Raw genomic sequence first — 26,093 nt, forward strand, 5'->3', positions numbered from 1 at the left:
ATCAAAATAATTTCCTCCAAGTTGTTGAATCGACAACGACAGTTTTGCTTTCTCTTCACTGTTAAATGACGACAGTAAAATGTGGTACCTCTTTCTGTCTTTCCGCGAGCTTGCCGCCATGTTGGATTGGAACTTCCCGCCACAGTGTGACATTTCTATACTCCGTTCCAGTCCTTCACCCGGTTTCGAACTGTTGCTCCGCTGTCAGTCATCCTGTCACGTTCGGGAATGAGGTAAACATGGCGAACACTGCTGTTGGTAATTATTGCAAAAATAGCGACAACTGTTTTAGGGTTGAAATTATCTTGAAGAGGAAGAATGATGATAGCATACTACTTTGGAGATGCGAAAATGAAAGCCTGTGGGAATTGCCGTGTTTTTTTCTGAAAGAAAGTGAAAGTTTTCAGCAGGGAATCGAGAGATGGTGTTCCAACCAGCTACAGGTAAGCTTGATGATAGCTTTCTTCAGGAGACGGTGCTGTTAGTTAAATGTGTTCTTGATGCGGTCCCCAGAAATATAAACAGTCCTTAATTAACGCGGATTAGCTTATTGCTTTTTGATGAAATGAATAAATTATAATTAAATATACCTGTAAATGTCAAGTGTGCAAAAATTAACACTCCCGACGTCAAATATATATATATTAAGCTTAAATCTTATAGACTTTATTAATTTAATAGTGATGTGTTTGTCAAGCCTAAGCTAAAGTTCAGTAACACGTAAAACACAAGAGTATTTGTCCCATATTCATATTCAAGTCAAAACAAAATATTTTTAAGCTTGTGTATTTAAGAGATGGAACAAACAAATATGCAAGACTTACGGTATAAATCATTAAAATATATATATATAGGGTCAGAATTCTGAAGCATGCCGCCACTTTTATTTTGGGTGGTGGTGGGGGAATTGCAGAGTTTTACTAGAGCCAAATCAGGGAAAAGTTTGTTTGTCCACCAGTTTGCTGCACACATGTTTTTTTTGGTCACTACTACTTACACTTTATATTAATATGCACATAGAACAATCAGTAAAATTATTTATGCGCTGAGCTTCGCACATGAGAAAAGTGGCAAATTATTTGGCTACCAATATGTTTCAGTGTGGCGTAGCATAGAATAAAAAAGTAAAGTCGCACAAGAGCCTAAGTGGCCCACACGGCCGGCCAGAGCTTAGCCCGGTTTCTGTAGCATGAAGCAACTAGGACTTAATTGCTACTTCCCCCTGGATGGGATGCTAGTCCATTGCAGGGTTACCCCCCAGCAGTATGTTGCTGGTACCCATTTATACACCTGGGTGAAGAGAGACAATGTGGAGCAAAGTTTCTTGTCCAAGGAAACAACACAGCAATGAGGAGACCAACCTGGCCTCGAACCAACGACCCTCAGATCCTCTGACCGTTCGATCGAAAGTCCGACGCACTAACCATTACACCACCGCGCCTCCACCTACATAGCATAGCATAGCATCAAGCAAATAAGTATGGCTTACAAGTCGTTTGGATCTAATAAATTAATAAGTTTTTTTTTAAAGAAAGCAAAAAAAAGTTGTATTAGAGCGATTCACAAAGCTCGGCTGTTCAACTCAGCAGTTTTTTATATCGGTTTTTGACAGCGGTTTTTTACATCTATCACCCTTGGCTCTATTCCACTGTTACCTCAGGTCCAGTCAAATTTTCTGAGCAGTGGCCATTTATGGCACCTACTATTCAATATTACCCATGGGAAAAAACAAGAAGAAAAATCTTCCTTTGGCTTGGAGAGGAGGGTATTTTTCTTTCTTTCTTTCTTTCTTTCTTTCTTTCTTTCTCTTTATTTGTTTATTATTTATGTTAATAGTTGAATCTCTATAGAATCAACGGGGTAATCAATATTATAATACAGTCAAACCTGTATAAGTGGTACCATATGAAGCGGTCACCAGTTATTGAGTGGTCAGTTGTCAAATTCCCAAAACTTACTTGCCTTATATATTAATAATTAATTAATAACTATAATAATATTATCCTCTATAATTTATTAGTTGTCATGGTCACCCTTTATTTAAACCCTGGACAAGCTGTTTCTATTGCCTTCTGTTAAACGGTCACGGTCACACGGAAACCACTCAAATATAATAAGAAATAGCCAGCCAGGTAAATGATTCTAACAACCTGCAATACTGAGTCCGTTTAATATATACTGTGTTCTCTTTGTTGCAACTGATCTTATGCGATATACAAGGGTGTTTTTATTGTTTGATGTGTATTCTGTACAACCTGTGTTAAGGGGTCAACCTGTAATAAGCAGTCACTTGGCCATTTCCTAAGGGTGACCAATTAATACAGACTTGACTGTATTTTATTGCTGATTTAGGCGCTATATATGTCGATTGGACGTGCATTATTCATCCTTTGGTTGGTGTTTAGTTGAACTGTTCCCACCACCCTACCCTACGATAGAAAAAGGCAACTGGTAAATTCCCCTTAAAACTGGCCTGGGCTATCCATTTTGCTGGAAGAGGGTATTTTATTTATTGCTTTCGTGTTTATTTGTTTCTTTATTTAATTGATTTATGGTCAATAACTAGTAGTAATCAAAGATCATGGGAGCACATTTGATGACTTATTGACACAAATGCAAGTATGACACAAGTCAAAGCCTTGGCGAATGTGTGATTTGGCTGCCCTGCAAAGGAAACAAATTAAGAAAAGAATTGACCTGGTTATCATAACCCGGCAATCAGCTACATTAGGGAGAATAATAACGTATTGCCAGCTATGGTTGCTTAATTCACGCCAGAAAAGGGGAGATCTGATCAATGTGATTTTGATGAGAAACTTACAACACAAGGCTCCACAAATTACAAGACCAAAATTTTGAGGGATTTAGTCTGAAAACTGTAGGAAAACCAAAAAACAAAAACAAAAACAACACAACAAAAAGGAGGGAGTAATCCTCCATCATCCCATCCTAAGTGGATAATTATTTTGTTATATTTAATACTAACAGTCACAAGTGCCAAGCAGATTTTGAGACCCTCTGTACATTATGTAGTTGAAGCTAACAGTATCTTTTAATTCTTACAGGGTACTGGCGAGAATATGGAACTCAATCTCCATGGTGTAGCTGGTATCAAGCATCACATCAACAACAAAGGGAGAGTTATAACATTGACATCTTTTGTGTCTTGTTCTAATTACCAGAACATCGCTCAACAGACAGAAAAACAATTTAATAACAGTTGTCATCACAGTGACCCAAACAGCATGGTAGGAAGTGCAAATGACTCGTGTTTTAAGTGGTTTTTAGTTTCTGATATGGAATCATTTAGGGAGACCGTAAAAGGAGATGTTTGTAACTGGATCAAAAAAGCATCAAAGGAAGGTAATTTAATTTAAACTTATTTTTTCAACACTTTCAGCCAAGACTAGTGTTTCTAAGGTTATTGATAAGTGCAGTATCCTAAAACAGATATTTTGTAGAAATATAGAGAGGAGGGGGTGAACCTCAGAGAAAAGGGGGGAGGAACCTCAGAGGAAGAAGGGGCTAGGAACTGGGATAAAAAAAAAATTGTAGCAGTTGTGGTTTGGTGAGGAAGGGTAGTGGTAAGAGATGTTTCGTATGAGGATCCTGAGACCAGTTTCCATCATTTACAGGTAAATTGTTTTGAGAACAAGAAAACTCTAATTTCCAGCAGGGTCGATAAAATCTTTGTCGCATATGACTTACCAAACCACTCGGGAACAGTGTTAAATGGCCCTTAGAAACATAGAGTGCTGCAAAATTAATTTGCTTCCCTATTTGCTGTTACATGAAGGTGACTCAAGAATTAATATATGGGTAATACTATGTTGCAAATGCGACAAGCAGTCAGTAATTGCTTTACTCATTACATGTTTTGTAATGTTGATGAGATTACTAGCAAAAATTTGCAAGAATCAATATCTGTCTGAATAACTTGAAAGAAAAGGGAATGCCATGTTAGGAGAGCCCAGTCAGACATACTGACTAATGCCTTTGGTTTTAAAACTGTTGGAAATTGGTCAGGATTTTTTCTTGATCCATGCTGAGTGACTGTTCTAATGTTACAAATTAAATTAGCAGGCAAAAGGAAAATCATAAGAAGCCAATGCCAAGGGAACCAGGGATAAAGGAAGTTTATCTATTTATCCATCTGGCTCCAGTTGTACATTTAAGGCCGGATAACTTTATCCTGTGGATAAGTCACTATCCGACAGTTTTAATCTGTGCAAATATTTCAGTATTTCTTCTTGTACAAGCGAATATGCACACTCCAACCACAGTTAAGTCTGGGAGTGTACTAAAACCTTGTTCAACATTTAACGTGAAGTATAGTTTAGACACTGAATTAAGTGCCTTATCCAACGGATAAAGTTATCTGGCCTTTGAACAACTGGGGCCTGATTGTCAATCTCATTACCTGACACTTTCTGCTAAACTTTTCAGATACATTCCTTTGTCTTTTAGTGCATGTGATTGCTAGATCACATTTGGGGAAAAATGCCAAACTTACCGAGAAGGGGGGTGTGGGGGTTGGGCAGGCATGGGTATAAGAGATACCCATCTTCCCCATGCTATACCACCTCTCCTCTTGTTTGCAAGATGGCAGCTGTTCTGTACGCTTTATCCCTGCTACGGGTGGAGAGGATGAGTGAATATTAAGTAACAGCAGCTGTTTGATTTAAATGTCTGATCTCAGTGACCACATGGAAAATACTGGGGAGAAACTTTGAAAATTGTTTGTCAGGAAGTTCACTGTATCTCAAATATTAAATGAAATTATTTATAGAATGGCTCTTCAAAGGTCTATAGTGGGCATAACATGCACTGAGTGTATTAAAATAGCCATGCTCTCTTCTGAATAAATGCCAGCTTAATAATGTTCCACCATTCAATTTCTTTTTAAAATCACCATTTACAGGATTGATAGCTTTAGATGTTTTTGAGGAATTTACCAACTCCTCTGGCATACATGTACAGGAAGAATCACCATCAAAAGGAGCCTGTGAAAATAGTGCTACAACTGACAGTCTATTGTCTCAAAGCACATGTACAAGTGACTCAAGTGGCTCAGCAAGTATAGACAGTCATGTGCAACAACATCAAAAACTATGCAAAGTGTCAACTGGAGTTAATATTCAAAATTCAGAGATTTTAACAAGGAAGGATGATAAGAATCCTCTCGGACCAGCTAGGACAGAGAAACCCAGTCTTGTCTCTGCTATGGAAAAACTTGTGGAGTCAGCACATTTTGGAAAGCTAGGTAATAATTTAGCACCTGTTTACTTGTGTTTAGGATTCACGTCAGGGGGATACTTCATTTTAATTAGTGGCAGGCCTATACGAGGACACTCCACCCACAGTATGTCAAAGCCTCAACCCTAAATATTCACCACCCTTAAAGGGTGGTTAATATTTAGGGTTGTAGAAAACAAAAAATAGATTGTGAGCCGAAAAGGTTGTGATTTTGAAAAATCAAAGTAATGGAAAGGGCAGTTAAACCTGAGCAGCAATTACAAAGATTACACTTGCTGCTGGAATGTAAAGAAAGCTTTGGATATCACTGAAGTTTAAGAAGGAGGTAAAATTTTTTTGAATGCATGTGACAGCTGAGCACTACTTTGGTAAAACTTGGTATATGAAAGGGTAGGAGGTTGATTCTCTGGGCAGAGCTTCCCGTTATGAAACTTTCTTGAGTACTCCCCCACCCCAGCATTTGGTATTTATTCAGTGGCTATAGGGGTTTCCTAATTTGGGCACCCAGTCAGTCTCAGTAAATAAGTCCAAGACAGGAAGGGAGAAGTGTCAGACTGGGAGGTTAATAATTATTAATTAGTAATATTATTGCTTAACACCATTTTGAAATGACAGTTGTGGTCAAAAAACAGAAGGAGTAGTTAATAGTTGAAAGGACATTTTAAATACACCCTGTTCACTTTAATATAGAACTGAAGATTCATTTCTGATTTGCAGCTTAAATTTGAACTGTGCTTTTAAAAACCATACAAATTGTTCAGGAATAACCATGGAATGTTTAAATCCTTTTCAGTTTACTTACTATTAATATTTACTTTTTTATTATTATTATTTTTTTTTTCACATAAAAAAACTAATAGTCAGGTATACTATTATGTTTTTTCATTTAGTGAATCAGAGATGCAAAGAACGTTTTTCAGGGTTGAAACTAGCAACTGGAGACTTTTTCCGTTGGGTAGAAATTTTCTGGTGTACTTTATTTGGGATGAAATGATCTTGGCAAGAATATTTTAAGGGCTTTATGTGGAGAAAAATGGACTTCTTTAGGTTACGTTCTGGCCACTGGACTTAAGTTTTGGGTCCATGTTTAGTCTAATTAAGGACTTAATTTTGTTTGTTTCTAACAACTTGACCCATCATCACCCTCTGAGAATGATTTGCAGCTGATATATATTGTATTTCTTAAAGATTTCTTCTGTTGTTTTTCCACAGAGAAAGAATTTATCAAAGAGAAGTTTCAAAAGTGCAGTGGTGGAGTTAAGGCTCTAGATATTGAAAGATTTTCCCTACTTATGGAAGAGCTTGGGGTAAAAACCAACAGAATCAAAGACTTGTTCAGGTAAATTTAAGTTTTATTTTGATGGTGATGTAAAGGGTTTGGTGCCAATCCCTTGCTTGGTCTTGATTTTTCTTGTCGCATCCAAGAAGATGAAGAAGGCATGTTATATCTCCTTAAATTTATTAATTGAATCTGTTAATTTTTCTTTTATTTTACTCTCACTGACTTGTTTGATTCATTCCCAAAATACTGCCCCTTATTTTTCCTCAATGTGGTTCTCATTTCCTAGAAAAATTATCCAATGAAAAGGTTAAGTTATGAACTGGTCGCCACTATTGTGACAGCATGCCAGCTTATAAATGTCAAGAATGTAACGAGAGCTATAAAGCAAAACAAAACCATGCCATCTTCTTCAACTCTGCTACTGTTATACATGTATAAAAACCTCAAGTTCTTCTTCAATTTTTTCTTAGATAGAAGCATTCCAGAGGGTAGAGAACATAATTATTATTATACCATTAAAATGATTATTTTCAGGTCATTTGACTTAAACCATCACAATCAACTAACATATGAGGAGGTACTCTCTGGAGTAGCAGCTATGGACCCATCCACACCCCATGGGGGACCCTCTGGGGAGATGCGTTGTCGATATATTTTCAAGTTCTATGCTGCTGAACAAGAAGCTGTTCTTTCTTTTGAGGAATTTAAGTGGGTAGTAGCTGTTTAATTAGCAAAAATTATCAATAACTTGTTACAATGCTTGGATATAAATGGCAAAGGGTAAAACTATAAACTAAGAGTTTGCTTATTTAAATAATCCTCTGGAAAGTGATGGAAGTTGGTGGATGCAGAAAGGGGGTGACAGTCTTTGTTAATTTCCAAATAGTGGTGAGTGTAAAATTGTTGTGTGGATTCGAAGGAAGTGGCTTTGAATTAGCTGATGGCCCTAAAAATGGCTTTAGGGTGATTCACTATAAATATTATTGATGTTCAAGGTTGCAAAAAGACTGGACCAAAAAGGCAGCAAAAAGTTAAAATATCCAAGTATAGTAGAGTAGTAGAGTGCAAAAATCTGAGTAAAAAATTCTGGCAGTAATGAACAGGGCGAAGGTTCACTTGTTGCCAATGACATAGAGGATATTCTTCTGTCTTTTGCTTATATCTTTAGGTATAAGACTTGATCAGTACTATTTTTTGGTCTATGTATGTGAAAGGGATAACATCGCGGTCAAACTTGGTATGTAAAAGGGTAGGCTGTGGAATGTCCAGGTGGAGCCTCCCCAGGTGGGGGGTGGGGGGTGATGGGATGGAGGAGGAGGTTGTATGCCCACTTAAGAGTCTATAATGGGGAAGTTGACTTTATGATAGCAGATGCAATAAATTTTTCCAATGATTACACTGTTCACAGGTCAATGATCAGGGATATACAGCAACTCAAAGGAGAGAATACAAAGGATGCTGTTGTGTTAGAGGAGGCAATGAGCAAGGCCAAGTATATGAAACCTTTTTGCTTCCACTCCTAGAAATGACTGGAGATTGTTTTAAAGTCCCTATGAAGTAAAAATTAACTGATCAGAAGCTTATTTGAAAGGTCTTTCAAAGAGAGCAAGAATGCTGTTTTATTTTTTTATTTTTGAATATCTTCTCTTGTTCCTTGGATATTCACGTTTTTGTTCAAAAATTGATGACGTCACAAATCGTTTCAGTAAAAAGATAAACCACAAAATTAAGAAAATCTCAGGAAATATTCATTCTTATAATTTTAACCCTCTCAGGTTGTTAAGCAAACATGGACAAGTAAGCCGCACCTCGAGTTTAGATGCACAAGTTTTTCACCACCATTTTAGGAGCAACCAAAATCGCCGCAAGAGCAGTAACCAGTTATTATTCTGTTATATCTTCATGCAGTAAATAATTTTAAAATAGACTTGGCGTTTTCTTAAAAGGGGTAATTTGTCAAGATGTATTGTTTTTTTTTAAGATGTTCTCACTGAAAAGCTGCGCGAACGATTCTAGCGAAATTTTTGGGTAAAAGGGTGACTTTTCTGCCAGTTTTTACGATATTCTCCATTTATGCGCCACGATCTTGACAAACTGGATACGTTTATGTGTTCTCTTTTTTTTTCGTCAATTCACTGCCTTGTTTTAGATGCCAGTTCTTCCAACTAGAAATAAACAAAGACAAGAGAACAAAAGGGAAATTTTACTCTTTCTAATGACACTGTGTTGATTTTATTCTAATTGTCAGGCTTTTCGGGACAGGCCACAGTGACAAGCTAGAATTGGTGGACTTTTTGGAAGCAGTGGGTACCCTGAGGTTCCGTGGGACGTCTGTGCTGTTCCGCCTGCCTGTGTCAATTATTAAGCTCGCTCAAGATGAAATGTGTGAGAGTCTGACTGCCGGAGATCACAAATCTAGGTAGCTTGTTTGTCACTCTTCTATTAACAATACCCGTTTTCTCTGGGTGAACTAGAGTAAAACAAGATAATTCTTTTATTTTATTATTCTCAGGCGCTTATGATACGAAAATGAGAGAAACATTTTCATTTCTGTCTGCCTGCTTTTTTTTTTTTTTTTTGTGGGGGGGGGGGGGGTGCAAGGTCATAGTTTCTTTCAGCCAGCGCCATGTAGTTCTTTCCTCTTGATCACTGATTTCTATTCCAGCTTTCACAGTCTTGCAGTCATAGTAGACACGTGCAATACACATATGATTTCGCTCTGAAGTTAAGAAGAAGTTGAAGAAGAAGAAGAAGAAGTTGTTAAGAAGAACCGGTAAAAAAAACTCAGGCTTAAAGGAGATTCGAAACCATGGCCTTTTGATACCAACTCAGTGCTCTACCAACTGAGCTATCAACTGAGCCAACTGGAAGCTGGTCATTTTGTGAGGGAATAATTGAATGTAGGTATATGAAACGATCATATATGTGAACAGCAGATGAAATATCTTATGAACGATTCGACCCTGGCAGTGATTTGGAAGTGAGTAACTTAAGCAGTGGCGACTTTAGAATAACCTTAAAAAAAATCCATCCTCTGGTGTCATCTAGTGCACATTGTTTGTGATCTTTCTTGTTTACTTGCAGCGCTCAGTCTCCATTGAAAAAACGGAGGAGTAATGACACAGAAGACGCCATGAAGTTTCAAAGAGATGGCTTTTCAGTTGAGTGAGTAAATATTTCATTAACGGTTCTTTTTGTTACGAAGAATTACACGCCTCCGTCTGCACTCAAAATAATTATTTAACTGGATCATTGTATAATACAATTCCAGGGATTTGATTGGCTTAGTGGCCATGGTATATGAGCCATTATACCATGCCTGAGAAATAGCGACCAGTAAATTGTCTTCTGGTTGTTCTTGCAAAGCGAAATCAGCAAGATCTAGCAATATTTCGTGATTTTTTTTAAATAAAACAATTATTCCACTTATTGCTTGTTGGATAATATGAGATGATAGATAGCCAACGATGCGTGTAACTATCATCTCATATCCAATGCGCGCTCGTGGAATAATTGTTAATTATAAGAGAAACTGAAAACCTGATACTAAAAGTGGTAGGCCCGACAGTCACACTTCTGATGTAATATTTTTGGCTATCGAGACGAGTTAAACAGAGTTGAAGAACAGTGAAACTAATATCTTCATACAAACAGAGTATAAGTAACATAGAGAAAAAAAGTAAATTGAACAAACGCACGGTAAAATTGTTCCCAAAGAAACCCACTAAGAAGGCTTGAAGACAGTCTTCTGGCGTGCGTTTCTCAAACTCTTGAAAAGATTTTCCAGTTTCAATTCAGTTTTTGATAATTTTGAAAGATTAAACATTTTAAGTTTTCCAATATTAAGAAACACATTGTGTTAGTTGATACGAAAAAAGCCCGGCAATCCGAAAGCTCTTCGGGATATTTGAGAAACGCACACCAGATCGGAAACTTTGAATTTAATGTTTGAGTAAAGTGGAAAACATAGCACTGAATGGGTAAGAGATTAAATAAAAGAAAGACCCTCGCAGTTATTAACGCAACATAAGCAGTTGCGAAAAGAAAGCTTGAACGGGATTCGAACCCATGAACAACAAGAAGGTTTCAGAACGTAAACGTTTCAAAATCAAAATCGCTTCATTTGGAAATGTTTTCGCAATGAGCAAAAAGGAGTTTTGTTGTTCTCTATTCGTTAGTGTTACGCGCATTGAAGAACGACCCAAAATAATCCTCAAATGGCGTAGGTAGCGCGAAGAGCAAATCAAGGTCACCTAAATCCAACCTCTGTTTACTTCAGATGGAAAATGACTTTGGTGGTTTCGCAATCCATTGCGTTGTATGTCTCCAAGGTAACGTACGGTTTTACGGCTCCGGACTTTATAGTGAAAAAAAAAAAAAAAAAAAAGCCAGAAGAAACGAACGACGTAAGCTCACAATTTCACTTTATTAGTATATTTCCTTTTGTCAACTTTCGTGATGTAATTGTTATAATATAAATGCCATATTTTCTTCTTTGATGTAATAATTTTTCTGCTCGCTTCAATAACAAGAGTTCTGATTGTTTGAAATATAGTGTAGTGTCGTCTTTCGGTCCAACCAAGGGCAAAACCGGTTTGACCAGTTTTACACAAAGCTATCAGTCTGGGCCCATTACAACCGGTTTTACTTTATGACATCCAAGGAGTGTAATTGGTTCACAGCCTTTCCTTTTAAAGTCCCGGATGGTTGGGCGGAAACGTACCGATAGAGCAGTGTACAGTTTATGCTTCAATTCCAAACTATAGCTTCGCTTCACATACAATTAACTCGTACACCTACGCTGATTGCATCATTAAATCCCTCCCATACCTACGCGACTGGACAAAGACCCATAAAAAAGGACAAACCAGGTGTTAAAAGTAGTATTCTTTCCCAGTGCACTACTTGTCTCTGTATTTTAAAACCTGTTTTCTCGTTTTTTTTGGGTCTTTGTCCAGTCCTCTGGCTGTTCAAAGACCTGTCGAAGGTTGAGAGTCTTATCTTTTAAAGTAGCGAAGATATAGTTTCTTTAAGTTTGAAAATTGTTATAGACGTTTGTATGAAGACGGGCAACAACATTTGACAAGAAAGCTCTTCGTCGAACGACCGACGGTTGGCCGACAGACTTTTAAACTGTAAAAGAAACCAATGTAACTGGCATAGAGTACTCAGTCGATACAACTGACTAAAACTGGGCAAACCAGCACCTAAGGCTCACACAGAACAATTTATTAAACAATCAACTGCGCGAATATAAGTTGGAAGAATAGGCTGGAGTTAAATTTCATGTGTGGTTTCACTTGTTTCCTTGCAGAGCTGTCTCGGATCGGTACGTACTGGCCACTCACACAGTGAAAGTACGGCGGAGTGGAATGTTGAGTGACGTCAGTGCCTTATGGGATACCAGTAACAGCACCATGGTAACGGGGTCCGCTCAGAGTCAACTGTCTTCTGCTAAGTTAAAAATTGAGCGCCTACCATCCATCAACTGCTTTAACCAGGCATGTATAGTCAATGGGCCAGGTAGACTTCCATTTGCAGACCACACATGAGGATGTTATCCACTAACAGCAGCAAAAGTTAAAACAGCCTAGTAGTGTGTAGTGCCCGGCAGAGGAAAGAATTGTTGAGTCGCTTTCAATTTCATACTACATAATGGACATCATGGAAAATAACATATATATTAATTTTCTCGAATAGATTATTAAACAGATCAGCCTCATCTGTATTTCTGGCCCTAAAATTTTGTTCTTTCTCAGTCGTGACTTTTTTTTCGTGTTTTTCGTGCCTTTTAAATCGCATCTTTAATTTTGTATTATTTTGAAGTTCGAACTACGTGATACGTGAATCGAGAGTCGAATAAGATTTGCCTTGCATCTCGAATGTCGACAGCCTAACGTGTTGTTGTTGTTTAGCAATCAGATGCCAATCAAATGTTGTCGGCCCTGAGGTACTTTGAGCGTGCAATCAAAGTTGCTGGTAGTAGAACCGGAGGTCCTAAAGACAGCTTCACCTGGGGCTGTGTTGAGATGTCGTCGCTAGGGAACTGTCTGGTGTGCATCTGTCGGTCCCTTCTGGAGATCATTAAAAAGGAACCTCGGCTTGTTAAAGTCAAGTCACCCACCTATGTTGTAGGTAAGCACTCATGATTAAATTCATGTAGGCTCAAACAATTCCACTTTCATTTCCTTTGTGTTCATTTGTTCCTGTGATTTCAGCTGCGTGTAATTGCGTTCGACGTAGAAAAAACGCACTCCTAATACAGATTGGAGTCGAGATTGTATGGGACAACAATGATTGAATGAATGGATCTTGGGACACGTATCTTGCAGCACTGCACATTTTGCAGCTGCGGATGACATTATCACCAACTTTGCAAAGGAGAGAGCCTGAGATCGAATGAACGCACTCCCTAATCTTTGATTATTACTAGTTTTAAACATGTTGTTGTTGATGCGTGTTTCGTTTTAGTTCTTGCACTTTGTTCAGGATAACGTTAATATTTTTCTCCTACAGAAAAAGCAGTCTTACGAAATCTTCACGCTTTTGGTATATTTTAGACCAAAAAACCTTTGCGATCCTTATAACTTTTTCCTGTATTTGACTGCTAAAAAGTCATTTCAATTGCCCATTCAGCTTAGTATAACCCGATGACCCACTATTAGACAAACTTGCAATTTGATTGGCTTCACGAAGGTGTTCTAATTTTCGATAGATTACCGTCGGTGCGAGGCAAAGAGAATTACTGAGCCAACAAAACAAGTACTTTTACGGGATTTCGTTGTTGAATAGATTTTTTTCACAGGTTATGTCAAGACAATGAGGCATCCCTCGCTGTCGTTTTTTATCGACTTTGTTAATTGGTTATGTCTCTCATCAGTAGAAACTTGAGAATTTCATTTGACAACTTGCCACTAAGTATTTACAACAGTGCGATAATTTCATGCTGAAAATTAATTGGACGTAATCCACCTTTAGCATCCTTCGAGTCACAAAATTTTACAGTGAAGTAATTTCTTGCTCCAAAATCTAAGAATTGTGTTTTCTTTTGAACACGTGTAAGCATTACTTTGTAGCAATAATTCTCTGAATTCGCGCATAGATCGCTTTTGTGAACAAACTCATTTTGGTTCCATCGTTTTCACAGGCGACCTCCATGGTAATTTCCATGACTTGGTGTGTTTTGAGAAGGTTCTATGGCGCATGGGTCCAGTTCTCACACCTGCTAGTTTCATGTTCCTGGGGGACTATGTCGACCGAGGGGAGAATGGAATCGAGGTATGTCTGATGGAGAAGTAAGTGTTGGGAAACAGAGCAAACGACTGAGGCTCTCAGTGTTCCCTGTCATCTGTTCGTATTGTGGAAAATCTAAACACACCAGAGGCCAAGATAAGGCTGTATGACTTTGACTCGTCATCTCATGTTGATGTGGTGTTGTTTTCTCGGCAGGTTGTTGCCTACTTGTTTGCGCAGAAGTTACTGGCGCCGTCCAAGTTTTTCCTGATTCGTGGTAACCACGAGATTAGAAGCATTCAGAAAATGTTCACGTTTCATAGGTGAGACGCCTCAGAGCGGAAAATTGAGCTGTTGCACATGAGAGGGGAGAGAATTGTGTTTTTAGCGCCAGTGGAAGCAGAAGTAGTCGATCTTCAGACTTATTTTGCATTTTCTGGGAATAGTGTGCATACAGTGTGCTCCGGTCACTCAGAACAAACATTTTCCTTTAACCAGACGTAGAATAATATTTCCACTTTTTTTAAACCAATCGCTAGCAAACGCGCCAATCAATAATGACTTACAGGTAGCTCAATCCTGTTTTCTCCGGTTGGCATTGAATGCCGACATATTTTTGCTTCCATTTCTATTTGCTTCATCGTTTGTTAACTTATAATTGCCTGGAATTTAAATATCCTTACTGTAACGACAATTTTCCGTTATATTTTTTCCGCATGTTAGTGAATGTGTACAAAAGTTTGGTGCTGTCCTAGGTGAGGAGGTCTGGAATGCAGTTAACGCCATATTCGATGTTCTCCCTTTAGCTGCTATTGTGGATAATAAGGTGAAGATTTGATTGATATATACAAGTCTAACATATCAGTATATCAGTATACCATTCATCTTGATGGCCTTGCTTTTTGGGATAATTCGAGCTCGATTCTCCTGGTAGTTTGTCAATTGAATGCTGTATGTAATAAAAGACTTCGCGAGCTTTGTTTTTTTCTTTTTTCAAGTATGTCTGGAATCCGTTCTAATAATTGGATGATTTAACCGTAAAACGTAACATTGTTACGAACACGCTTGGAATAAATCAACGGGCAGTATTCGTTGCAGACATTGTCTTACATGTTTCATTTCATTCACTCAAGCATTCACAAAGAATGTTGGCGCCTTTTTGCTTGTAAAGCATTTTCCTGCCACCAACCGGAAGGCACCCTGCCCTTGTAGAACTGTGCGGGTGTTGGAGAAGATATTCTTATATAAGGGGGGGGGGGGGGGGAGGGGGACTTGTGATTGCAGACATACCATTTAGGGGATTGTCAGGTCCTTGGTAACTGTGTCAGGCTCCACCTGTTGTTGGCTATTTGTTGTGTGATATTCCCGACATAATGAGCATTCAATATCAGCGTGCTCTTAAATTTCAGATCTTTTGCGTTCATGGCGGTATTCCGCTGTCCAGTCAAGGAGGTGGGCTCGTCTCTTCGATTGACAACATTCCCACTGTTCTGTCCGAGCCAGAGAAACAAAGTGAACTGGCCTGGGAACTGATGTGGGGCGACCCCCTAAGGTAATTACTTTCTTTAAACTGAGGAGACAACCAAGATCGTACAAATATACTTTGTATTTGTGTATCTGGTCTTGCAGTTTCTTTGTTTTGAAATACTATGTAACACCCATTTACCCTGCAGGTCCAGACGTTCGTTTGCGTCCTTGTCTTAGTACTGACGACTGTCCTGAACAACTTGTCAGACATGTAGACAAGTTAAGTTGTAGGTTTGATTGATCGTCTTATACAACGCAAATTTTAACAACTCTAACTTACTATTATAAAAATATAGACATAATAAGAAAAATCGCTTTCCAAGTTATCACAGAAAACGTTAAATAGCGATTTCGGCCTTGAACTGCCTCAAACTTGAAATTTGAGTTCAAAATTCATTTCGCGGTTTCGAGTTACGATAAATAAAAAATAACTCTTTACATCGGCTGGTTTTGTCCATGGACTGGATTACAAGTATCGCCTTAAAACCAGTACTTTCCTGGAAGAACGTGTTTTATTCATTCTGTTATCAGAATGAAGACAGTAAGATTGAATTATTGGAGAGGTAAGTTCTAACGAAGTTGTTGACTACTGATTTGCGACAAGATTCATCCGTTCCAAGTGCATATGTGACAACGTGAACTGTTCAGCACTTGTCGGTTCTGTGACGTTCAGTTTTATTTCCCTCTGTATTCGTCCGATATCGTCTCTTTCTGTTTGATTAGCACGTGTTTCGGAGACTCGTCCTCACTCGTCATCAGGTTGGATTGAAACCCTTCATCGTTCTCGCTCTCGCTACTCGGGGATAGCGGTCCTTCATCACTGCTGACTGACCTGGCACGCACGCGAACGTCACGTGCGGACCCCGTGAGCCGCTGGAGGAAGTCACGTGATCGGCTATCTCCACCCAAGCCTTCCTTACTGTTGTGTACACCATACAGGAAGTAAATTGCCATACCTGGAAGAAAGAAAGAAGTGATGATAAGGGCCTCAAAAGGATCGCGAAAATTCAGTTTGAATGTTTGGTGTCAAATTACGGGCTTGCTGCTTCACCGTATAGGTGATATTTTTAGCTGACAGCCCGTCATTTTTACTGAAAAGGTCACGTCCTCTTGTTAATTAAACCGGGGATTTGTTTAAGTTTTTGGCAAAAATTTATTAGTGGGACAATCGAAAACTTACTTCCTTGTTTGTTTATTCGGAAAAACTGATAATAGAAATGAATTTAAAAAAACCACGTGACAGTGGATTCGAAAAGTTTAAGAATTCTGTGTTTGGGAAAAATGAAAAAAACAAAGTTGCCATTGAAACTTGGATCGCTGACTCTAATGGAAGCGATTCACTCAGTGGAAACTGATATACATTAGCTTGTGTGTCTTATATGTAATTCTTGCAGTTCGTATTAATTTTATTAAGGTTATATACCAAGTTAAGGCTATTAATCGTTTTACAGTTATTTGTTATCTGTTTAGTACATTCATAAAAAAAAATCAATAAAATATATAAAAAAATACAATTATATCAAATATGAAATTACGAAAAGTTACAAACAAAAACTCTTGGTACATCAATAATGTAAGGATGTTGGAGATTCGTAAATTCAGAAGAATGATGAAAGTGGATAGCCAAGCAAGCCTTGTGATAAGGTACTTACCAAGGAACATCCAGACGGCAAACCTCGCCCAGGTCCAGCGAGACAAGTTTGTCAGCAAGTAAATATTGATGAGAATACTAGTAAGGGGTACAAATGGGACACAGGGAACTGCATGGAAAATCCGGATACGTTTAGTGGGCAGAAGAAAGAGTAACACCAACGCCAGGATAAAGATGACTGCCATGAGGCAAGACACGAAAAGCACGACTAGATTCCTCTTCATGATGAGGGGTAGGGTTCCACCTGGAGACACAGTTAGAGAAAAACCAAGAAAAGCAAATAAAAGACACGCAGCAGCTACACCGGCCAGACGATGAGTGTCTTCACTTGGCTCGTCACCCAGCGTCCTGTGAAAGTCGTGTTCTTTTGAGAATGTGGAGTATGTTGTCTTTATCCTTGCTTGAAGCTTCCCACAGCAAGTGACACCGCTATCTTCCGGCATGTCTTCTTCCTGCCTCTCGGTGTGAAATTCTGACAATTCTAGAGGTCTGTACCGCTCCAATAAAACAGCCAAAGGTACCGCGGTATAGGCCAGAAGTGTTCCTATCGACAACATCTCAACCAGATCAGTCAAGTCCAAGAACAGCGCTAGTATTGCCGCACTCGTGCCACACAATAGCGCGGCCCTTAAAGGGATGTTAGTTCTATTATTTATCTTGGCCAATACTTGAAATAACAGCCCGTCGTTGGCCATGGCGTACATCAAGCGAGCGCCGGCGTAAATGAAAGTCAGCAAAGCCGAAGACATTCCACAGAAACCTCCGATTGCGACGAAATATTTACCGATATAAAAACCTTTGTACGAGAACGCGTCAGGCAGCGGACTGTAAAAACTGAGTTTCTTGTACGGAATAATAAGCGTTAATATAGCCGCTGTAATGAGGTAAATGAACACTCCAATATATGTACTAACCGCATTAGCGAAAGGCACTACCCGCTTAGGGTTTTTCGTCTCTTCGCTCGAAGAGTTGATGATATCAAAACCGAGAAACGCAAAGTAAGAGAGAGAAGCCCCCGTCATGATCCCGTTGAATCCGTACGGTGCGAATTTTTCAAGTGTCTCCCAATTAGTCGTGTCCATGAAGTAAAATCCGGAAAGAACGACAAACAGTACGACTAAGAGATTGATCAGAGTTGACACCCGCATGAACAGAGCTGGTTTACGCGGTCCTGTAGCGGAAAGAACGGTGAAGATCATAATGATTGTAAAAGCAATGACATCGGGAAATGGCCGAAATCCCCTCACACTCCAGTGCGCCACATGTTTTGTCATTAATTTGTAAATTCGATCGCCACTGATGGAGTTCATAAACTTGCTAAACTCGTTGCCTATCAAAGCGCTAGCAAGGACGTTTTCCAAAATAAGATTCCATCCTATTGCAAAGGCCCATATCTCGCCGAGGGCGATGTAAGTATAAACATATGACGAGCCCGTTTTCGAAACTCGAGCGGAAAATTCAGCGTAGCATAAAGAAGACAGAATGGCCGGGATTGCTGCTACAACGAGAGATATCACAATGGCAGGGCCTGCGGTATCCCGAGCAATCTGCCCTGTAGCCACGTACAAACCCGGTCCGAGCATGGATCCCATGCCAAGTAAAATCACGTCTAGAACTGTTAAACACCGGTTGAATAATGTGTCTTCATCTGTTAGATCATGTCTTCTCGAGCGAAACAGAAGCTTCAAGAAGTTGATGCAACTCATGTTTGGCCCAGTAGCCGGAGTAATCTTATTAGCGTTGAGAGCCACGCAATTTTGTCGTTAAAACAAAAGAAAATCGTTGAATTGCGAAGCGTGAAGGTTCACTTTGTTGATTGTGTTGTAGCTGGTCTGTAGTTTTTAGTTTCGCCGGTGCTTTTTCCAGTGTCTTATCTTGAGTATATTAGTCCTTGATTCCTTTCCTCCTAATCTCCTTGCTCTTGTCTCTCACGTATTCTTCATGATATTGAAACTCTTTTCAAGTTACGTCTTACAGTATTCAAATTATACCTCTCAAAACACATCCGATGTTCTTTCCTTTGCACAGAACAGAAGTATTCCTCTGCTTCCTAAACCCGTTATTTCCACTCCTAAACTATGACTTTCAAATTAGCTCATTACAAGTCAGCCCTTTTGTTTGTTTGGTCTGTCGATTTCGTTGCATTGTCGTCATCTGTTTAAACATTTCTTTGTCAATATTCTTTCTTCCTTATCACCGCTTTACTGTCAGGCGTCAAATTCTTTTCAAATAGAAACTGAATTGACCTACCAAGCAACTTCCTGGCGCAGAAGAATGTTTCAAGCTTGGTTGTATCTTTTGTCTAAGAATACATTCCTGCCCTTGATAAACTACCGTCTCATTATCAGCCACCTGAGGACAATATATTTCAGAACCAAGAGCTCTGATTTAATTAATCATAATAATTTGGTTTCATTTTGACTGTTTTCATGCCCTGTTGAGCATTCGCGAAATTAATTCATTAAAAGGAAATGTATTTTTAGGATATTACAACAATCCATATGAAATTATATCATTTTCCCTCCGGTTTGAGCTTCCGTCCAAGCTTAAACGACGTTTTACCGGAACAAGTTTGCACAGAACATCGCTGGTGAAATGTACTCTTTTGAATCCTTTCCCAAAAATATGTCCAGATCATGAATCTTATACCGCTGGATTTAGATTGGATTTGATGAATCCATTCGAAGTGCAGATTTTATGTAAAAATCCCAAAATCCGTGTTTGGACTTTGCCAAAAAAACGTACCCTGGTAAGTATAAGTAGCATATCGCATATGAACAAAGACTCGTTAAAATGCAAATACAGTGGAAGCTCTCGTAAGCGGACAGCTCTACATACGACCGCCTTCACAAAACCCCGTTTGAACTCCCATACAAACTCTGTATTTACACTTTCCGTAAGCGGATATTCCTGTAAGCGGCCGCGGACACTTACGAACGCTCGAAAGTTAAGTTTGTGTCACTTAATGGTTTGTTGGCACAACGGCCATGAAAGCGTTCAAGTTATACATACACTAGTGGAACTACTGCACTGAAAGTGGTTCGTAACTAAATTCCTCAAGAAGCCTGTTACATTTTTTGAGATTGACATACGTAATCTCCGAAACATATGTTTGCAAAGAGATCCTTTCAGCTTAAAATCGAATTGGGGGAGTAATAGCGCAACAATTGTGTTTTTAAACAGCACGAAAGACACTTTTGTTCTCTTATACTTTTTAATGACAATTTGATCCTCCTAACAGTTTACTGATATTTCGAACATAATTGATAGTGGCGTAACTATATACGGTAGTTCTTCGCTGCAGGTAGGCTTCTTTCCTCGCACGGGCTTTAAAAGCACCTGGCCTATTGCCGATCATTAAACAAACCAGAAAAAAATCCTTATTACTTCTCATAAATTTTCAGTTTCTTATCCGATGACTGGTTCTTGCTTGTAGTTGTTTTGCGCTTTTCCATTTGTATTTTAGAATACAAACCGTTGCCCTTTTGGTGTGCTTCTGAACGTTCCCATTTGCGGGTTTGCGCGAAGAAGGGAAATACATTGAAACGTCGACAGCCCTCGCGTCATGTAACAAATTTTCCCTTCCGTACCCCGGTAAAATTGTCGTTGTTCTGAGCGACATTTCCCTTATCCCACCCCCGAGAAGGGTGATATTGTCAACATCTGGTCATCAACGAAGATTTTGAATCTCGCGGTCGTAAATTTGCTGAGCGTCGGTTCTTCCAAGCTTTTGTTCTAGAAACAAAAAAGCCACAAAGCTGCAAACAGTAAAAATGCCCATAAAAGGAAGTTAATCCACTGCCAATGTCTACTAAAAATTAAACGCAAAGTTTGATATGGTAAATGGACGGGAAAGGATGTTATATGCAGTCTAAACTAGACCAGTCCAGCTCCTCAATCCACACATGTATCACAATAATTTGATTCTTGATAGATTCCAAGGGCACTAACTGAATTAAAGCTGCTTAGAATGTCTCGTGTTTTAGGCCCGAGGATGTTAATCCCGAAATTGTAGATGAACTGAAAAAGAACAACGGATTTGTTCATAACAAGAGGCGAGGCACTGCTCATCTGTTCAGGTAGGTGATGGCTACTCTTAACTTCCTGTAAATTACTTAAGTTCTAAAATATCTCTGTCGCTTGGTTAGCTCAACTTATAAGGCACCGTAGGCAGATTGTCTGTGAACTTGGAGATTTAACATCCTCCCTCCCCTCCCGACCAGGCGTACACTCAGGAGAAGAGAAGGAAGGTGAACCTCCACGTGGTGTGGTGACACAACATGCCCGTCTGCTGTCTAGTTTGATTAAGGACGGTGCCTACTAATAAAGAAGTATTTTTGTGTGGCTCATGACTATGTGGGAAAAGCAGATCTTAGCACGGGTTATTGGAATCCAAAAAGGAAATTGGGGGTAACCCCGCAACTTTTAGAGATAATTAAGTAACAATTATTCTAAAAACAGTACAATACAAAGTAACGTATGGCGTTTTTTTTTTTTTTCCAAATTGAAACTTTGTTATCTCTGAAAAATGCATGGTTACCCCCAATTTTCTTTTTTGGATACCAAGAGCACTTAAGTTCTGCTTTCTCCACTTAGTCTTAAACCGCGCAAAAATATCCCTGTATTAGTAAGCACCACCCATATGAAACCCGAGTATCTTGAGATGCGCAGAACGTATGCGCAGCACCAATAGTAGGCACCGTCCTAAATGTGGTTAAACCTAGAAATTGCAAGAACACTGGAGACCAACTTAGGCGCAACATTTCATGGAAAATTGCCTGCCATTTTGACTTCAGGAACGGTCCGAAAAAGCCTTTGCATTTTGTTAGTAAACTGTTAAAAATAAACGAAACAAAAAGCTAAGGAAAAAAAAAAAAGAGCAAGAAGAGCAAAAGTAAACTAACAGGGGGCGGGCGATACTGTTGTCTGCACAGTCTGCGCCTTCAAACGTATTACGCGATATTTTTAATTGCTTTAATAAAAGCACTTTCTCGATCAAGTACTTTCATCTTGCATCAAATATTGGTAGCAGTATAATAGCATAACACCAGGTGTTATTTCCGCTGTCGCGTAAATTTTGATGTGCGTACAGGCGTAAATTTAGCTGGCTTTGCTTACGTAAAGAAAATAGGAGGCGATGTTTGAGCCGCGTGTGTAAACGTAAAAAGATGAACGGCACTCAACGTTTTACGTTTACGTAAGCCGTTCATACGTCGCTTCTTATTTTGTTTTTGAGCGTAAAGCCAACCCAATATACATCCATATGCAGGTAAATTTACGCGAGAGTGCAAATCCACCTTAACTTCCCCTGGTGGATTTAACCTATTATTTGGGTGAGAGCAATCATTTCAAGTTGAGTGCGTTTAATTTGATATCACGAGAGCGAGGCCTTAGTGAAAGCGGGTTAATAAAGTCGAGTGTATTGATTACTTCGTTGTTCATTACGCGATATTTAAAGTTGTTTAGTAAAAGTACTTTCTTGGTCAAGCACTGTCATTCGTCATCAATATTGGTTACAGTATGACAGCTTAATAAAACTTTCAACGCATGTGGAATGCTGTAGTTATGCCGGTCATTTCATTCCGGACTGCGCGTTTTAGCTATACAACTCCAGTTCTTCCTGATTTACATTAGCTGCCTGTAAAATACTGAATCAACTTCAAGATACTTACCCCTTAACGTATATTTATATTTTATTTCGTAATGCATATTAGCTTTGGCCTTTTTATAGAAATTCATTGAAGCTATATATACAAAAGTATTTTTAGCAGTAATCGCAATATAGTTTTCATATTTTATCACATGCATCATATTTGTATTTATTTAATTTGCTTAACAGAAATAGTAGTAATAAATTATAAATATCGTCTGTGTATCTTTCACTACGTGTCTAGTATTTTTGTCAAGATTTTGAAGGTTCCCAGCACACACACACACACCGTGTTATAAGGCATCCCCAATAGTTTCAACCATTTCTAAAATACTTTCGAGACTGTGCCCAATACACCAATGGGTGCTCAAGATTTGATTTCGAGTACGAGATTGAGTACGAGTACGACTTTTCAAATCTAGTTTGCTTGGCTTGGATAACCCCTTGTCACACCAATCTTGTTTCTAGGGTCTTCTTATCTGCTGGTGAACAGGAGGAGGAGCGAGAGTTCTGGGGATGTGACTGATTTGAAATTTCAAAGTCGTACTCGTCCTTAGTCTTGTACTCAGATTTCAACGGTTCCTAATAACTATTGGTGTGGCCAGGACCGATTTGCAGCTCCAAATCGGTTTGATCTCATGCTTTAAATCATGGTAGTCCTCAATATTCTCTCTCCTTACTGTTCGTCCTGGTGTCAAAGGGGCAGACCCTATTTAGAACAATATCTGCATGGCTTACTGTGTCCAATATGGCGGTCTGTTTGTATCTTCCTGAATCACACACCAGTGGATCTGGTCTATGATCGTACCAGTTTACTTCCCTTTCAAAACCGCACTTCTCACTAAGATTCCAATGGCCATGATTTATAATGATTCTGGGATAGAGCAGTGCACTCAACTCTGTCACCACATACTGCATGCGGAGGATACATTCTAATTGCCAATCAACTTTTTCACACTGTCCGCAACGTCTGATCCTGTGCTACCATTTTATTGGTCCGTTTCAACGATCGCATTAAATTCGAATTTAAGACGTTCCACTGCCTTGCAGCAAGGTGAGTTCTGTCCTGCTCTACCGGGGCAGTACCACCACTTGAGTTAGGATTGCTTAGGATTTATAGTTGGTACAATTGCTAGCGTTTTGTTTTCAGTGCCGGGAACAACTATTAAATTCCACTAAATTAAATTCAAGGGCGGAGTTGTTCGAAGCCCGATTAGAAAACAGTTTCTCCGTCTATAACTGAAAATGCAGTAAGCCACTCCACTACCTTTACATGAAGCGGCTTTCATTTCGCGGCTCTTCAAGTTGCGTGCACAACTGCGGTAGTCTCTCATTTATGTTAGTCGTTCAATATTTCCCAAGTAAAAAAACAATTAGAAAGTTTTCATGTCTGGTCCTGGGCACTTTCAGAGGACCCTAAAGGTAAAGAGGTGGCAAACCTTAGTTTAAAATAAAAACAGTTCTTTCTGTTCTCGTTTATAGCGCGGACGCCCTAGACGCCTTCTTGAAAAGGAACAGCCTTACTCACGTGATCAGGGCGCATGAAGTGCAGCAAGCTGGCTTCCAGGTTAGTTTATCCAAAGAGTAATGAGCGGAGTAGTGGCGTGATACTGTCCTCGATTTTCAGTAAAAAATAAATCGAGTTACTCTCAGTGGGTCAAGACAATAGAAACAGCTCGTCGGGACTTAGCAAAAGGTGACCGCGACCGCTTAATAGAGGTGACCGCTTAATAGAGGTCAAAATTACAGTAATTAAGGGAAGTAATTTTCGGGACTTTGACAACTGACCGCTTGATAGAGGGTGACCGCTTAATACAGGTTCGACTGTATATTGTTCGCGTCTATTATGCGAGTGGCGGCCATTTAATAAGTTAACTTAATAATCTAATAATTTAGGTTCGGTACCCTATCGAGAGGAATGGGGTTCGGAATTCCTCGTAAATTTCCGACCACGCGCCGTGAATCATAAGAGTTTTCCGAACTGTCTCCAAAGGAAACTAGGTCCCAATCCTCAAGTTAGTCGACAGCGCGTAAATTGATCAAAATGGTGGCCGCTCTCATCGAAAAACAGCGAAAGTTTTTATTGCGTCATTTTTTTTTCATAATTAAAACACTGATGGCATCATGTATGCCGAAGGAACATTTACTTAAACAAGTTCTTTGTTTCTGCCACCACAGGTTCAACAGAACGGAAAACTACTGACTGTATTTTCATCGTCGCAGTATTGCGGGGGATCCAATGAAGCCGCGTGTATCTTGGCTTATCAAAACAAACTGCGCACAATCCGACTAGATACCACGTGACCAATCATACCCGCACATACCCAACTAGGGACTTTCAATGAGTAATATACATACTCCAATATCGTTAAGTTTCTTGTTAAGTTTATTTAAATGTATATGTAGACTTTTAATAGGGTAAATTATTTATATGGAAAAATATAAATGGTAAATAATGTTAAAATTGGTTGAGTTTATAAGATAAGTGGCAGGGCCCCATGTTAAGAAGCAAACATGTGAAGTGTTTTTAAACACAAATTTCACCGAAAAGGTAGTGATTTTTAATTTATATACTACATCTGCGTCGCGTTCTTGTTTTGTTTTTGTTTTTTAGAAGTTCAATTTATTTGTGATTATCCTACTTTTTTTACAAACGTATACAGACTCACGTTAAATAACTAAACTTGGTCTCGAAAGTAAAGTTTTTCACAGAAAAAAATCTTGGATGACGTGGTGAAAGCCTAAATTAAAACCACGGGAGATTGAACAAACGAAGGGAAGAAGAGCCATGTTAAACTACTGTTGACCTTTTTTCTTCAACAAAACGTATGTTTTCAGGTACTGTACAAATGGCACCAATTCTGAAATAAAAGACGTTGTTTTGCAATTCGGGTGCCTTCATTGACTTCGTCTCCTTTTTACGAGTGAGTGTGCGTGTCTGTATTTAAAACCGCCACCGGCTGTCCATCTTCGAGTGCACCTACACTTGAAAAACGGAGAGCGTGTACACAAGCTATTTTCCAATGGTAGCTGGAAGAAAACGTTGGCCCCGCTTTCATTCCCAAGGGCGCACGACATCAAAAGAGTAAACACGCCATTTTGTAAAATTTGGGAAAATAAATGGCAACATGCCATCCACAGACAAAGAAGTTCCAATCACATTCACTGATTGACTCTGAAAGTCCAAGTGATATCGCCCACCATTTGTTACTATCGCTTCCTGTCTTCCAGTACGCAGTTTTTTATACCCAAAGGAAATGGTCATAGCAGATGAGTCACGTGGGATCAAAGGAACGAACACAGATTTGTTTAGTGCCAAGTAAAGCTGAACTGTAATAAGGCTACGTTTCACTGAACCGAGGTCATTTTGAATCCACTTTAAGTTTGCACGGATAAGCCGCCTGTTCACACTATGCCTGCTATCCAGACCTCACATCCATGTAAGTTGCTAAAGAAGCAGGTATAGGTTTGGACCCTGGTCTCAAGCTCGTCTT

At 39.2% G+C, this 26,093-nt stretch overlaps 2 protein-coding genes across 2 annotated transcripts; one reads left to right on the plus strand and one right to left on the minus strand.

Annotated features, from left to right (window-relative positions):
* On the plus strand, positions 1-25,486 carry LOC146464496 (uncharacterized). Its single transcript, XM_085129752.1, has 17 exons — positions 1-443; positions 3,066-3,363; positions 4,922-5,263; positions 6,469-6,595; positions 7,073-7,246; positions 7,947-8,030; positions 8,787-8,957; positions 9,623-9,703; positions 11,853-12,039; positions 12,454-12,673; positions 13,686-13,816; positions 13,988-14,094; positions 14,495-14,597; positions 15,181-15,323; positions 20,936-21,028; positions 24,082-24,166; positions 24,778-25,486. Exons 1-17 carry the CDS (start codon positions 66-68, stop codon positions 24,901-24,903), a joined length of 2,850 nt encoding a protein of 949 aa, XP_084985878.1. The 5' UTR covers positions 1-65; the 3' UTR covers positions 24,904-25,486.
* Positions 15,360-20,929, minus strand: LOC146464497 (high affinity cationic amino acid transporter 1-like). The gene is made up of 2 exons (XM_085129753.1): positions 16,951-20,929; positions 15,360-16,254 (listed from the first exon to the last, which is right to left on the minus strand). Exons 1-2 carry the CDS (start codon positions 18,653-18,655, stop codon positions 15,974-15,976), a joined length of 1,986 nt encoding a protein of 661 aa, XP_084985879.1. The 5' UTR covers positions 18,656-20,929; the 3' UTR covers positions 15,360-15,973.
* Positions 25,487-26,093: the final 607 nt, after the last annotated feature.

This window comes from Pavona decussata, unplaced genomic scaffold (assembly GCF_977016875.1).
Source record: "Pavona decussata unplaced genomic scaffold, jaPavDecu1.1 SCAFFOLD_163, whole genome shotgun sequence".
NCBI lineage: Eukaryota > Metazoa > Cnidaria > Anthozoa > Scleractinia > Agariciidae > Pavona > Pavona decussata.